At 41.0% G+C, this 15,723-nt stretch overlaps 1 protein-coding gene across 3 annotated transcripts in view; it reads left to right on the top strand.

Moving 5' to 3' along the window:
- Window positions 1-15,723, top strand: part of MYBPC3 (myosin binding protein C3) — a 141,196-nt gene extending 125,473 nt beyond the window's left edge. For 2 of the 3 annotated variants that reach the window (XM_037900227.1, XM_037900226.1), the window contains 5 exons: window positions 7,399-7,538; window positions 8,113-8,272; window positions 8,848-8,984; window positions 12,981-13,167; window positions 15,362-15,723. In XM_037900227.1, the coding sequence (XP_037756155.1) occupies window positions 7,399-7,538; window positions 8,113-8,272; window positions 8,848-8,984; window positions 12,981-13,167; window positions 15,362-15,384 (647 nt within the window). In that variant the 3' untranslated portion in view covers window positions 15,385-15,723. Of the gene's footprint in view, window positions 1-7,398; window positions 7,539-8,112; window positions 8,273-8,847; window positions 8,985-12,980; window positions 13,168-14,764; window positions 14,808-15,361 lie in introns of all 3 variants that reach the window. The other variant, XM_037900228.1, reaches the window with a different exon arrangement.

Below are 15,723 nucleotides of genomic sequence, written 5' to 3'. Positions count from 1 at the left end.
TGGCAGGCGACCAGCTTGGCTTAAGAGTGAAATCCTTGCTGATCCTGAACACAAAAAAGAAGCTCACAAGAAGTGGAAGATTGGACAAATGACCAGGGAAGAGTATAAAAATATTGCTCGGGCATGCAGGAGTGAAATCAGGAAGGCCAAATCACACCTGGAGTTGCAGCTAGCAAGAGATGTTAAGAGTAACAAGAAGGGTTTCTTCAGGTATGTTAGCAACAAGAAGAAAGTCAAGGGAAGTGTGGGCCACTTACTGAATGAGGGAGGCAACCTAGTGACAGAGGATGTGGAAAAAGCTAACGTATTCAATGCTTTTTTTGCCTCCGTCTTCACAAACAAGGTCAGCTCCCAGACTACTGCACTGGGAAGCATAAAATGGGGAAGAGGTGACTAGCCCTCTGTGGAGAAAGAAGTGGTTCGGGACTATTTAGAAAAGCTGGACGAGCTCAAGTCCATGGGGCCGGATGCGCTGCATCCAAGAGTGCTAAAGGAGTTGGCGGATGTGACTGCAGAGCCATTGGCCATTATCTTTGAAAACTCATGGCGATCGGGGGAAGTCCCGGACGACTGGGAAAAGGTTAATGTAGTGCCCATCTTTAAAAAGGGAAGAAGGAGGATCCTGGGAACTACAGGCCAGTCAGCCTCACCTCAGTCCCTGGAAAAATCATGGAGCAGGTCCTCAAGGAATCAATTCTGAAGCACTTAGAGGAGAGGAAAGTGATAAGGAACAGTCAGCATGGATTCACCAAGGGCAAGTCACGCCTGACTAATCTAATTGCCTTCTATGACGAGACAACTGGCTCTGTGGGTGAGGGGAAAGTGGTGGACGTGTTGTTCCTTGACTTTAGCAAAGCTTTTGACACGATCTCCCACAGTATTCTTGCCAGAAAGTTAAAGTAGTATGGGCTGGATGAATGGACTATAAGGTGGATAGAAAGTTGGCTAGATTGTCGGGCTCAACAGGTAGTGATCAATGGCTCCATGTCTAGTTGGCAGCCGGTATCAAGTGGAGTGCCCCAAGGGTCGGTCCTCGGGTCGGTTTTGTTCAATATCTTCATAAATGATCTGGAGGATGGTGTGGATTGCACCCTCAGCAAGTTTGCAGATGACACTAAACTGGGAGAAGAGGTAATATGCTGGAGGGTAGTGATAGGATACAGAGGGACCTAGACAAATTAGAGGATTGGGCCAAAAGAAATCTGATGAGGTTCAACAAGGACAAGTGCAGAGTCCTGCACTTAGGATGGAAGAATCCCATGCACTGCTACAGACTAGGGACCGAATGGCTCGGCAGCAGTTCTGCAGAAAAGGACCTAGGGGTTACAGTGGACGAGAAGCTGCATATGAGTCAACAGCGTGCCCTTGTTGCCAAGAAGGCCAATGGCATTTTGGGATGTATACGTAGGGGCATTGCCAGCAGATCGAGGGATGTGATCATTCCCCTCTATTCAACATTAGTGAGGCCTCATCTGGAGTACTGTGTCCAGTTTGGGGCCCCACACTACAAGAAGGATGTGGAAAAATTGGAAAATGTCCAGCGGAGGGCAACAAAAATGATTAGGGGACTGGAACACATAACTTATGAGGAGTGGCTGAGGGAACTGGGATTGTTTAGTCTGCGGAAGAGAAGAATGAGGGGGGATTTGATAGCTGCTTTCAACTACCTGAAAGGGGGTTCCAAAGAGGATGGATCTAGACTATTCTCAGTGGTAGCTGATGACAGAACAAGGAGTAATGGTCTCAAGTTGCAGTGGGGGAGGTTTAGGTTGGATATTAGGAAAAAAATTTTCACTAGGAGGGTGGTGAAACACTGGAATGCATTACCTAGGGAGGTGGTGGAATCTCCTTCCTTAGATATTTTTAAGGTCAGGCTTGACAAAGCCCTGGCTGGGATGATTTAGTTGGGGATTGGTCCTGCTTTGAGCAGGGGGTTGGTCTAGATGACCTCCGGAGGTCCCTTCCAACCCTGATATTCTATGATTCTATGATTATGCTTAGAAATCTTGCCCTCTCAAAGTCCAAGCAGCATACAGACCCAGTTTCTTCTTGTCAGGAATTTTTATTCCCTTCCCCCATAGTTCAAGCTCATGGGACGAATCCTCGTGCACATCTCCTCTTCATGGATGTCGGGGAGCAATCCACAGTCTTTGTCCTTTAATGTTTCACAATGGCTCATTTGGTTTCAATGGACCTTCTTGTGTGCAGGACCCAGCATCTTTGTTAGGAATCCAGCCTTTACATTAATTAATGCTTCTTTCCTATTTGGTGAGTTACAGGACATGTCTACGCTACAAAATTAAGTCAACCTCACTTACATCAGCATACAGCCGCCGCAGTAATTACATCACTGGTGCGTGTTTACACTTTGCTCCTTGTGTTGGCAGTGAGCATCCTCACCAGGAGCACTTGTACCAACTGTGCTGTCAGTATGGGGCATTGTGGGACAGTTTCTGAAAGCCAGTAAAAGTTGATGTAAGCAATGCAGCATCTACACTGACACTGCGACAACCTAACTACATCGACATTGACTCTATGCCTCTTGCGGAATTGGACTTATTAAGTCAGCGTAGTGGGGCAGTTACATCGGCGGGAGTGAAATTTAATGTAGACGTTTACATACTTAGGTCAACATAAGCTGCTTTGCATCGACCTAGTTCTGTAGTGTAGACCAGGTCATAGTTAGAGGTTTGCAATGCATACCCTAATATAACCTGAAGTGAGATAAATACATGCAACATCCTACAACCATTTCATAAAGTCTAAATACTATTTTAATAATACTAACACACAGGTGAGCCAGACAGGTTTCCAGCTAGGCATTCATCAGTGTTCAGTTGGGGCCTAAAGTCCTTGGCATGAGCTGGCACCTGGTCTGCAAGCATCACACACACTTCCTGCTATTAACACGAGCCTTTGGTGTCAAGATAGAAACAAAGGAGAAATTGTTTAGAATGTATTCATTTGAGTATATACAGATTAGAAATTATTCATTTGTGTTCTTAACAAATATAACAGTCATCTGGTCCAATATTGTTAGGTACTGGTAGATTCACAAGTCGTGGGGTTGCTGTAGACGTTTTACACACAGGCAGGTACATAGGCATATGGTGTAGAATTGTTATATTCAGATGAATATGGAGGTGTTATTCAATATAGAAATGACAGGTTGACATTTTTCTTGGTATAGCAGATTGCAGTTTTTAAAACTTCCAATCCAATATGACACATTTCCACTTTTGAGGGGCAGTGCTGCTGCTATCGCTGTTTCTATGTTCTGTACTTCAGAAAGAGAGACGAAAAAGAATTAAGGCAGTTGTTGATAGATGTGGAGGTGGAAGGGTTTTACTCTGAACTGCTGGTGTGAAAGAGTGGGTGGAGAATGAGCAAGAGAGAAAGAGCGAAGCCTTCATCCAACCTGCAGCTCAACTCCAAAGATTAGCAGCTGGAAATAGCTGGCTTTAACTATTTTTGCCTTATTTCAGCATAGCCTTGATGGCTCATGTATGCCTGCGAAGTGAGTTCGTATACTATGCTTTGGCACAGAAAGCCACAGTATACCTAGCAATCCACTTAGGTTGGTTTAAGGGTTGAATTTATCACTGTCCTGTAGAATATCATCCCTTATAGACTTCAATTACACAAAACAGTCCTCCACAGTATTGGCTTGTTTCACTTAGCCAATTCATCTCAATTCTGGCTCTGTCAATTTTTTGCCCTATCTTTGCATCCCTAGGTATTTTTATTCATTACACAGAGTTGTAATTTTTATCCATTACATGACTAGTTGCGACTTCTCCACTCAAACTGATTTCTGAAATGGCTACAAAAATCAAAGTCAGAACCACTGTAGTAGCTGAACACATCACAAACACTGAATTAATCTTTCACGATACCCTGTGAGATGGCAGAAGTATCTGTATTTTACAGAGCCTGGAAACTAAAATGGAAATATAGTTCTGTACTTTTACCAATCATTTCCCCAAAATTCCAGGAGCCTTTTTAGTTAAATGCATTTAGATGTATTTTCTACTCTGTGTCTGGAATGTGCATTCCAAATCATCACTTCACACTGCTCTTGAGGGTGCAGAAGTGTTACCAGCAAACAACAGTTGGATCATTTGAAAGCTCCAAATATAAATAACCTTTGACTCAGTCCTTTGTGATTCTTTTCTATTCATGGTAGTACAGAATTCTCATCTCTTATTCAGCCAGGCAGTGAGGGGGGCTAGAAAATCATTCTATTTGTGTCAAAAGGCAAAGGAAAACTTAAAATTGGGGACTGTCTGCATATTGCTGGCATTTAAAACAATGTCTCATAATTTCCCTTAACAACTCTGGGTATATGTTAAGAAGGATGGAGGAGAGAATCAATCTTTATGGGACTTCCTGAGTGCTCCAGAGATAAAAGAGCAGTTTTCCATCACCACACACTGTTGTTGTCTTGAAAGGAAGAAATGGAGCCATTTCAGCACTTTACAAGGGGTTCCTGCCATCTCTTAGGCAGGACAGTTGCATAGGTGCTGGAACTAGGGGTCCTGGGGATGCTTTCAGATCCCGTGGCTTGAAGTGGTTTCCATTATAACAAATGGAATATTTACAGTTTGATTAATGGCTCTCAGCAACCCCACTATAAAAATTGTTCTAGCACCCCTGGACAATAGTATGATCTATGTAGAAATGCCACAGACACATTCAGAAATAAGAGCAAGAACTTTCTGCAGTTTGCAGGCAGGAGGTGATCATCTTTCAGTGCTACCAATGCTATCGTGGTTCTGGTTTGGCCTTAAACCAGGCTGCAGGGATGCAGAATATTGGTAATAGGTGTGTTTGGAGGCAGCCTGTAGCTAGTTTCTAAGTTAATTTGCTCAAAAATGAGAGGTCAATCAACAAGCAGTAGTTTGTTAAGTCAAAGTTAAATGTAAATAGGCCAGATAGTGGTATGCTTTAAGGTGGATGGTAGCTTTCTCTCATCAAAGGTGGTGTGGAGTTGACAATCTCTGTAAGAGTCCTCAGATGTCTTTAACTAGCCCACGATGGGCACAGATCAACAGTCAGTAGTGAATCAGATTTCTTCCAGCAGTCCTATAGTTTCTTGCTATGTGAAGGAGCTAAATTCCTTGGAAGGGGAAAGGTGTTTTAAGTCTCATGAATAACTGCTGGTGTCCTGATCTTATAATGTTGACAGGTCTTTGAAAGGAATTTGTTGCTGGGATATGAGGAAGCAGTTTGCATTAACAAGGTGGTTCACAATCTGGAAAATTTTACAGGGTGTTACATGTAAAGTTGACGATATATTAGCTAGAGTAGAGAAAAATCTTGTGCTGGAGTTTAACTGCCAGTTTTCTATCAGTGTCATTAGTTTCCTTTCCTACTGCTCCATCTTCTCAGAAATCCAAAATGATGTGCTGGGATGAATGCAAGGGTGCTTTTAGGTAGCAGTGTGGTCAACAGCAGAAGCCAGTGTACAAGGTCAAAGTTTCACCAGATCTTCCAGTTCTTGGTTCTTCAGTTGGGTATGGATTTCACTGAGGATGCTTCAGAAATTATCTGGGACTATGAGTTTATAGAACAGGGGCAGACTACTGATAAAACCTTCTTCCTGCATGATACCTACATTTTTATATCAATTTGAAGGTTATAGTGGACTGCCCAAGATAAAGGTCAATCCTTCAGTTTCCTTTGTCCACATCTAGACAGATGATCCAGTCTAAGGTGTGACTGTGTGTTTTACTCTTTCATGAGTCACCTGATTATATCATGGGGGTCTGAGGGTGGACATGATAGTGGAAAAGCCTGATGCCATTCTGCACATTTTAAAAGTGGTCAGGTTTAGGCTTGGAAGTATTTCCAACAGGAGCAAATTCTAAAGACAAAGCCCTCCTCTACTGGCTTCCACCTCCTGCAAGCTTCATCCTTGTGAAAGATAGCTGAAGTGATACAGATGGCAAAGAGGAAATGGTGCTCTCTAAGATAACAAGAACCTGGCCCATATAGGGCTTTGTAGAAAATTAGCATCTTGAATTTCACCCAGAAATGACTGTCCGCTATGGAAAAGAGAAACGCACAGGTGTAACATGCTCATGACAGCCCACCTATAGCCAGAAGGTGGAGAACCTCATTTTGTATTAGTCAAAAGTTCTTGGTTAGCTCTAAAGAGTGCATTGCACTCTTCTAGCCTAGAGGTATAAAAGAGGCACAGATAAACATGGTGAAGAAAGCATATTAAAGTACTTATCCTCTTGATCAGCCATGGATGAAAAAATATTTGCTGTCACTGATAAAAGCTGGGAGTCTGGTGCAGTGATGAATCTAAAAAGACCCAAGAGAATGAACCAGTTTAACAGTAGGTGGGCAGATACCCTCAATCAAGAGACAGGTTAAAGGTCTTCAAAATCTTTCTCTCTGCCAATCCACATCAACTCAATCTTATTTGGAGTGAGTTAAAGCCATCCAAATCACACTCTCTGGCTGACATTGGGACAGCATGGATATGACTGAATACTTCTGAAGACAAGAAATAGATCTAAGTACTGTCTGCAAACTGATAACAGTGTAGCCACTATATATCACAATGTTTCACCAGCTTTAAATAGATTGTGTAAAAGAGCAGTGACAAAACTCAGTCTTGTGGGACTCAGCTGAGTCACTGGGAGAAAAAAAAGAAGTCACCCACCCTCTGAAAGAAATGTGTGGACCCATTCTACCGATCCAAGGAGTTTAAGGATTTTGGATGCTAGAGTTGGCCTGTCACCACCTTTTCATTGATGTTCCCAGAGACAGGAGGTTAGAGACTTGGCAATATTCAAGTAGAACACCGGTTTCTTCAACAAGGGCAGGACTACAGCTTGTTTAAACGTTGCTTTTACCCTCCCATAGGTGAGACATTAACAATCTCTCCAATAAAGTGCTCAGGCATTCCTAAGTGTCTGGCCTTCATCAGTCTAGCTAAACATAGATCCAGTGCCTAGGTGGTTCAACACACTGCCCTCAGTGCATACAAGACCTCTCACTGAGAAACTGATTAATTCAGTCAGAGAACACTGTGTATAATGAAAGACTGGCAAAAAGAGTTAACTCCCATCCAACATCACAAAAACTTCTTGTTTGAGTCAAAGGATAAGTTAAGGTTTGGGTGATTCCTATTTTTGTTAAATGGATTGCCTGACTCTAAATAGCATGCAGAAGGATAGCATTAAGAATAGTGCAGGTACCTTAACTGACTTTTTTTTTTATTTTCATGTTTTAATTTTCAACTTCAACTTTCCATAAAATAAGTGTTTTACTTTGGGATAATTACACAACTTAGTAACAATTTTTTTCCTGCTTGGAAGGAAATGCTGAAGATCAAAGATCCTGAAACAAGAACTGAATTTGTCTGACTTGTTTCCTCTGTAGACAAACCTGGTCCACCTCAGAATGTGAAAATCATAGATGTGTGGGGATTCAACGTCGCTCTGGAGTGGAAACCACCCCAAGATAATGGCAATGCACAGATCTCAGGGTACACAATCCAGAAGGCTGACAAAAAGACAATGGTGAGAGACACTCAGGCTTGCCAATAATTCCTAAAGTCACTGAAATTGGGCGGGAATAGAGTAGGGCCAGGTAGAGCATGGAAGTAGGATGCTGAACCAGAAACTACATATTCACTTTCAGGGCTTGTATCAATTGACATGATTTTTTATTTTGTTATGAACAGACATGTTGAAATTGAGTAGAGTCATGTTGATTTCATCTGTGATTACTGGCACTAAAGCAGTCTCTGAAGACTTAGGAAGACAGACTACAATAGTTTACAAAGTTTTATATGCAATAACCATAAGGGATAGAAACTTGTGTTTTATGCACGTACATATACAATTTTGAGCCAGAATGAAGATCAAAGTAAGAAAATATATAATTTTTAATTTCCCTTAAAGGAATCTGTGTGCTATCACTTACTCTATCAGGAATTGTTATCCATTCCCAAAATCACTGTTGCTTGGTAGGCTGTCTTCTTCATTAACACTGACAAGGAAGGTCTCTACACCACAACTAGCACCATCTCTGACCCTTTAAACCTTTTTCAAGATAGTCTACTTTTTCTAACAATGTACAATCTCATTATAGGAATGGTACACTGTTTTTGACCATTATCGACGCACCAACTGTGTAGTGTCAGACCTGATTATGGGGAATGAGTATTATTTCCGTGTCTTCAGTGAAAATTTGTGTGGCCTGAGTGAAACTGCTGCAACAACGAAAACTCCTGCCTACATACAAAAGACAGGTAACACACATTCTTCAAAACACAGGTCACAAAAGACTGACTCATGGATAAGCCACAGTTAGCAAGTTGAGTAATACATTATAGACAGCAGAGTACAGAATTACTGGGCATAGGAGCAGAGACTTTTTCATTACTTAACACTGGGCACTTACAGCTTCTAATCTTTTAGACTCCTTATGTAATTAGACTGTGACATATTTTTTTATTTTCAGCCACAAGAATCATGAGACAGGCCCCCAGAAGTCATTAAATTAAAAACAAATTTTGGGGTTCTTATTATCTTCTGGGTTTTGAGTCTTTAGAGTACATGCTTTCAAGCTTTTCCATGAAACCATGAGGGCTAGAAACTTATTTTTTAAATGAAAACAGATTCTCACATAATCCTAGCACTCCAGGAGCTAGGGCTTTTAGGAAAAAATACCTCATTACATCACAAAAGTTGACAACGCTGATGTTTTAACACTACTGCTTTCCTAAAACAACATAGATAAAATAAAATTACAAGTAGACTGTGTTGACTAGGCAAGATTTAAGACAAAATTCTTACCAGATTACTCTGTCTGTTTGAATTGCAGGCACCATTTATAAACCACCCAGTTACAAAGAGCATGACTTCTCTGAAGCCCCCAAATTCACTCACCCCTTAGTAAACCGTTCTGTGATCTCTGGATACAATGCTACGCTCAGCTGTGCTGTAAGAGGAAGCCCCAAGGTACAGATTACAATAATTTTCATCTATATAATTGTGACAAGTCAAAAGCCTACTATAACTACCCTAAAATCCATGCCAGCTTCATGTAATTACACTGTTCTAATTATTGATCTACATTATAGGACACCAATCCCAGTCCATACTATCCCTCCACACCCTAGAATTAAATAGTGTTCCTGTGAAAAACCTAAACACCAACAAAAGCAATACAGTGATACAGCATGAAACCTATGTTTTTAAATGCCCAAGTCAGGACGTTGAAAATTACAGTTGGCATAGCAATGTTAACTCTGGCCCCTTCCATGTATATATTATAATTGGGTCTTTCAGCACAGCAAAGGACAATGCAACATACTATTCACTTAACAGAATGCAAAGGAAATACATCTTTTTCTATTACCTTCAGTGCACCTATGTAACTTTTTGTGTTTCTAAATGCGTATTGTGTGATCAAGTAGTAAAATACCCTGCTGTAATATGTATGCGCAAGGGGACAGCATTAAAAAAAAAAAAAAATCTCAGGCAGGGAACACTTTCTTCACTCTCAGTTATTTGCTGAGCTCTATTCAGGGTGAACTGTACTTTGTACCTTATTGATAGATATTAGGAAAAAGCATCAGAAAGAATATCAAGCACAGGCTAAGATTAGATTCAATCTCTGAAAGCAGACTGAACCGGGGGAGAAAGGGCCTTATACACACTTAAGAAATTTACCATGCTAAATAATAATTGTTCCTCCTCAATCAACTGAAACTCATCTTCTATCCAATACACAACTGTTTCAGTTACCACTGATTTTCACAAACACCCCAGATTATGCTTTTTGTGGTCATTAAATGAGTCAGTCATTTGGATGATTCTTCCTCCCATGTTAGCACAATTGATGCAAACCCCTGCTCATCCTGCCATCCCACAGTGCAAACAATCACTCCAAAGTGGCCTCTCTAAGACACCTTTCTGCACCTGCAATGCCAATTGTATGCTTGCCAGAAGACACATACAAATGGCTCTGTACACACTGGACAGCTGTTGTGCATCTTTTTCAGAGGCAACACTTCCTGGTGATAGAACTTTGACATTTTGGATAACTCTATACTATCAAAGATGTCTCGGGTATAAAGTATATTCCATGAACATGCTGCCACTAGGCAGATGCCAATATTCATGCCCAGATAGCACTGTGACATGAGATGGACATCCAGAAGGAGCAAGAGGGCTACCGACAAAAATACTAGGGTGGACAAAGTTGTTCAAGAACAGTAAAACTGCAGGTGTCGTTAATATGATTCAGCATGACTAGTATGGATGCACAAGACTCATCAAGCAGACGAGGCCAAAGACATACAATAACAAAATAGTAATAATAATACCTTTCATTAGTAGATCTCAAAGCACTTTACAAAGGAGATCAGTATCATTATTCCAATTTTATAGATGAGGACACTGAGGCCCAAGGCTGCTAATTCTAAAAACAAATCAGATGCCACAAAGGTTTGGTTCTTACTGTTTAAATCCTAGTGCTGCATTAAAGATTCCATTGGGTTTAGAGACAGAGGATAAACATGAGTCACAGTGCAAGAAACATTATTTTTATTTAAATTTTTATTCCACCATCTTGGTTGCAAAACCTTCTTTAGTCCCACACTGCAATCAGAAGGGAAAAACGTATCAGAAACAAACATACTTGATAGCCTGCATACATGCAGCTATCAATACTATGCACTACAACTGAGATTACTCATTACTAAGGACAGAAGAATCCCATGCACTGCTACAGACTAGGGACCGAATGGCTCGGCAGCAGTTCTGCAGAAAAGGACCTAGGGGTTACAGTGGACGAGAAGCTGGATATGAGTCAACAGTGTGCCCTTGTTGCCAAGAAGGCCAATGGCATTTTGGGATGTATACGAAGGGGCATTGCCAGCAGATTGAGGGACGTGATCGTTCCCCTCTATTCGACATTGGTGAGGCCTCATTTGGAGTACTGTGTCCAGTTTGGGGCCCCACACTACAAGAAGGATGTGGAAAAATTGGAAAACGTTCAGCGGAGGGCAACAAAAATGATTAGTGGACTGGAACACATGACTTATGAGGAGAGGCTGAGGGAATTGGGATTGTTTAGTCTGCGGAAGAGAAGAATGAGGGAGGATTTGATAGCTGCTTTCAACTACCTGAAAGGGGGTTCCAAAGAGGATGGATCTAGACTGTTCTCAGTGGTAGCTGATGACAGAACAAGGAGTAATGGTCTCAAGTTGCAGTGGGGGAGGTTTAGATTGGATATTAGGAAAAACTTTTTCACTAGGAGGGTGCTGAAGCACTGGAATGCGTTACCTAGGGGGGTGGTGGAATCTCCTTCCTTAGATATTTTTAAGGTCAGGCTTGACAAAGCCCTGGCTGGGATGATTTAGTTGGGGATTGGTCCTGCTTTGAGCAGAGGGTTGGACTAGATGACCTCCTGAGGTCCCTTCCAACCCTGATATTCTATGATTTGGGAGACTTTCCCTCCTGTACTCACAATGCTTCCCCTCCTGGCACCCAGGCAGCATGAAAGAGAAGGAGGAAGCAGAGGGATGATAAGGAGGGTGGAAGGAGGAGGAACAGACTAGGGGATAGGAGCAGAAGTGGACAGGGACAGACTTGGGGGATTTGAGCAGAGGGGGACAGAAGCAGGGGAGATGGTAGGGTACACAAGTAGAAGGAAACAGGGACAAAAGAATCTGTAACAGCCACAGAACACTCCCCTACAGAACCCAAAACTGAACTCAGGATTCCTAAGTCCCAACATTCCTTTGTCCTCAGCAAACAGGTGGCAAACTCACTGATAAAAATCTGTATCTCATCCCCTTTTAGTGACTGGCCCACAGTCTACCAGGAACTGAGATACCTCAAATGGTAGAGATCTGTGGTGAGGATTTAAAAGTGGAATCCTAGTGGTAAACCACATATGGATTAATATGGTTCCACATGGAGTTTTTTTTTTCCATTTGCTTTTTTAAAAACCTAGGAAATTACATACAAGATAAACTATGTTTAAAAACTGTTAAGGTTCAACCCAAAAGCTACGAAATGCCAGAACTTAGACTGACCATGCAACCTTAATTCAGCCCTCTTATGTGTATACATTTTTATAGCCTTTAATTACATGATCACATACTTTTTTCCTACAAGACCTCTGCCTCATTCAGTGCACAAGATGGATGGTGCTCAGGGTTTTGTACTAAACAACTCTGTTTTCTGCAGGAAATTGGAAGGTGTATAGTGAATGAGACAGCAACTGCAGGAGGATGGTCTGGTAGTTAAGACACCTGAATACCATGATGGAGAACTGAATTCTTATGCTTTCATCTGCCATAGTTACCCACTAGTTTCATAGTTTCTGTGTTCCTCCTTTTCTGGATGCCCAACTTGAGACACCAGGGGCCAGATTTGCACAAGTGCTGATCACTTACAACTGAAGTCAACTGGAGCTATGCTTTGAACATGATATAAAATGCTAATTATGCTGAAAAAAATCAGGCCCCAGATACCTCAAGTTAGGCAAAATTAGCAGGCCTCACAATTTTGGTCTAAAATATCTCTCTCAGTTCCTCATCTGTAAATGGAACTAATAATACCATATCATCTCACAGGCATGTTGTGCGGATAAATCCATTCATGTTTGTAAAGCACTCATATGTTATGGTGATGAGCACCCAAAAAAAAGCCCAAGAGGGAATTAATAATTCTGTAGACAGTGCAGGGTTTGTATAGTGTGCAGTAAACAAGATACAGAGCTACACACTGAATGAAGATAAAAAGAAATATTGAAAAGCTAAGTTATCTATTTTCTGAGCATTGTCCATCTAATGTAGTGAATGAGTCAGGGTCTCATGAAAACAACAGTATGGAATCATGTAATTAAAAATAGTATCATAGTGCACCTAAGGGGGCTGTATTAAGGTTGCACAGGCAGCCATAAATCTTCAACTTCCTAACTTTTGTTTTTATGTTCTTCAGCCAAAGATATTCTGGTACAAGAACAAAGTGGATCTCTCTGGAGATGCCAAGTATCGTATGTTCAGCAAGCAAGGGGTATTGACCCTGGAGATCCGAAAGCCTAGTCCCTTTGATGGAGGTTTTTACACTTGTAAAGCTGTGAATGAATGTGGTGAAGCTGAAATAGAGTGCAGATTGGATGTCAGAGGTAACCAGATTTCTGTAGACAATATTCTCCTTTAAATGAATGGATAATTAATTTCTCCAAAAACCACAGCTTCCCTTTAAGCAAAAATTGTTATATCTGTGGGGCAGAAGCTAAAGTCCATTGAATAAGTGAATGTCTCCATAGGAACAGGTGAAAATATGGTAGAATTCTGTGGTAGAACTTTGTTATATGTTAGGTACTACAGGACAAGAAGATGGGGAGCTATTAAGCTCCCATTGTTGTTAATATTCCAGAAGAAGGCATGAGACATTGGAATGAATGTCACAAGCTGAATTAATAAACAGTATGCTGTGGACAACAGCACTGTCCTATAGACCAGGGGTTCTCAAACTTCATTGCACCACGACCCGCTTCTGACAACAAAAATTACTAGATGACCCCAGGAAGGGGGACCAAAGCCTGAGTCCGCCTGAGCCCTGCTGCCCCAGGGCAGGGGGGCCAAAGCTGAAGCCTGAGATCCGCCGCCCAGGGCTAACGCCCTTGGGCTTTGGTCTCAGGCGGTGGGGCTGGGGCTGGGGCTGGGGCTTGGGCCCCGGGCCCCAGCAAGTCTAACGCCAGCCCTAGTGACCCCATTAACATGGAGTTGCGACCCACTTTGGGGTCCTGATCCACAGTTTGAGAACTGCTGCTATAGACAATACTCTACATTTCAAAACTGATATTCCTAAGAGCCTCAAAAGTGATGAGATACGATAGCTGTCAAAAATATGTAAATATAAGCTCTGTTACATTACAAGCAATTATAAAAGAGGATACTGATAACTTATTTTCACTACTAGCTGAAGTCAGACAAATGCTTAAACTTCAAAAGGGAACATTTTAGGCTAAATATTGTTAAAAAAACCATAATAAGAGTTATAAAGTACCATGAGCATGCATGGTGCTTTGCATACAAATATATTTCAGAAACATAACAAACTGCCAATAAGGACGCGAACAGAATAGCGATTGGTGGAGATGTGCCTTCTACACAGGGAGATTGACTTCTTCCAATCCAAATGGTATTACATCATTAAAAATTGTTATGCGTACAATCAAAAATGCTAGAAAAAATATGGTGCAACTATATTCCAGTATAAGAACAAAAACGTGGTAATTTGAATACAAAAGCAACAAGAGTAACTGTAGTTCACCTCAATGGAGAAAAGCAAGTACAGTGTTCTTTTTAAAACTAATAATAATATGGCCCAAGAAGAAAAAGGTGGTATATGGCCACTAGAGAGCCGGTCACTCTCTTCACAGATAGTTGCAGTAGAAAGCATTTTAGTGACAGAACATTTGAAAGTGAATGCAAATGACAAAGTTAAATGTTTGGAGGCGTATATGAGGAGTACTCCCTGTTAAACATGGAAAAATATTTAAAACGTAGTAATTGAAATTTTAAGTCCCCTTTTTCTTGGAGTCTGTCTTGGGCATGTTAAGTCTCCCCATGATTGTGAGGGAGAAAATGACCACTGTAAAATTCTCTCTCTGCCCCCATCCTCTTTTTTAAGCTTTAATTAGTGCTATGTCTTAATTTCGCAGTTCAGCTTCTATGGTGTGTCTCACTGTCTCTTAATTCTTTTACCTCCTCCAGCACCTCAGTAAAACTCTAAACCTTAGTTCATCACCAATTCAAGGTATGAAACAAAATAACTTAAGGAAAATAATTAGTTAGCATTGGGTAAAATAATGATAAATAAAGCTGGGTAGGTAGAAAACAGGTCCATTCAGAGCCATTTATGGAAATCCACAGTTTATGGGTCAATCAATAAGATGATTTTTTTTAAATCACTGCATTTAAATCATATTCCTGCAAAGTGCCTTTTTTGGACTCCCATTCAAGTTAGAGGGTATTAAAGACTCTCCTGCCCCTCACAGGCTTAAACAGTTTGTAAGGCTAATGGAATAATCCTACTGGAACATTTCCTTTTTTAATTTACTGAAAGTTGTTTGTGTAGGAGAACCACAGCAGTGGTTCCATGTGCACCACGAATTAGTACAAGGCTAATTTGTAACATAGTATCTGGATGTAGTAGTTTAAAAATCATGTTAAGTTTAAAAATGGTTGTTCATACATATATCTGAAAGTGTACAATGCACTTTAAACTTTTAAAAATAAAATGGTTATCATAAACATCACACTTGTTTGTGACCAACCTCTCTCTCTCTCTCTCTTCTCTTTCTGCCTCAGGTGGTGTTGGGCTTGGAATTTGAAGAGAAGGAAAGGACAAAAGAAGAAAATGAATAATGAGTAGACCCATGTACACCTAAAGCTCTGAGCGTCTTTAAGTGTCATTTAATGGGGGAGAAAGATGTTCTGTTTAGCTACACAGTTTCACGTTTCCCTTCTCAGAATTGTTGAAGTGTTATTGTCCCCAATAACCATGCAGGGGAAATAGAAATATTTTCTCCATTAACACTAGAGGTTCCCCTTTAGGACAGAAACATTAAAGCTAAATGCAAAACTGATCCACCACCCCCTCAAGTGAGCACAAACACTAACATCAACTCTCCAATGCTAAAATAAATCCTCTCCTTTTCCTCTTTTGTCAC

This window comes from Chelonia mydas, chromosome 6 (assembly GCF_015237465.2).
Source record: "Chelonia mydas isolate rCheMyd1 chromosome 6, rCheMyd1.pri.v2, whole genome shotgun sequence".
NCBI lineage: Eukaryota > Metazoa > Chordata > Testudines > Cheloniidae > Chelonia > Chelonia mydas.
Note: the sequence above shows the minus strand (reverse complement) of the source record. Positions and strands in the feature narration are given on the sequence as shown.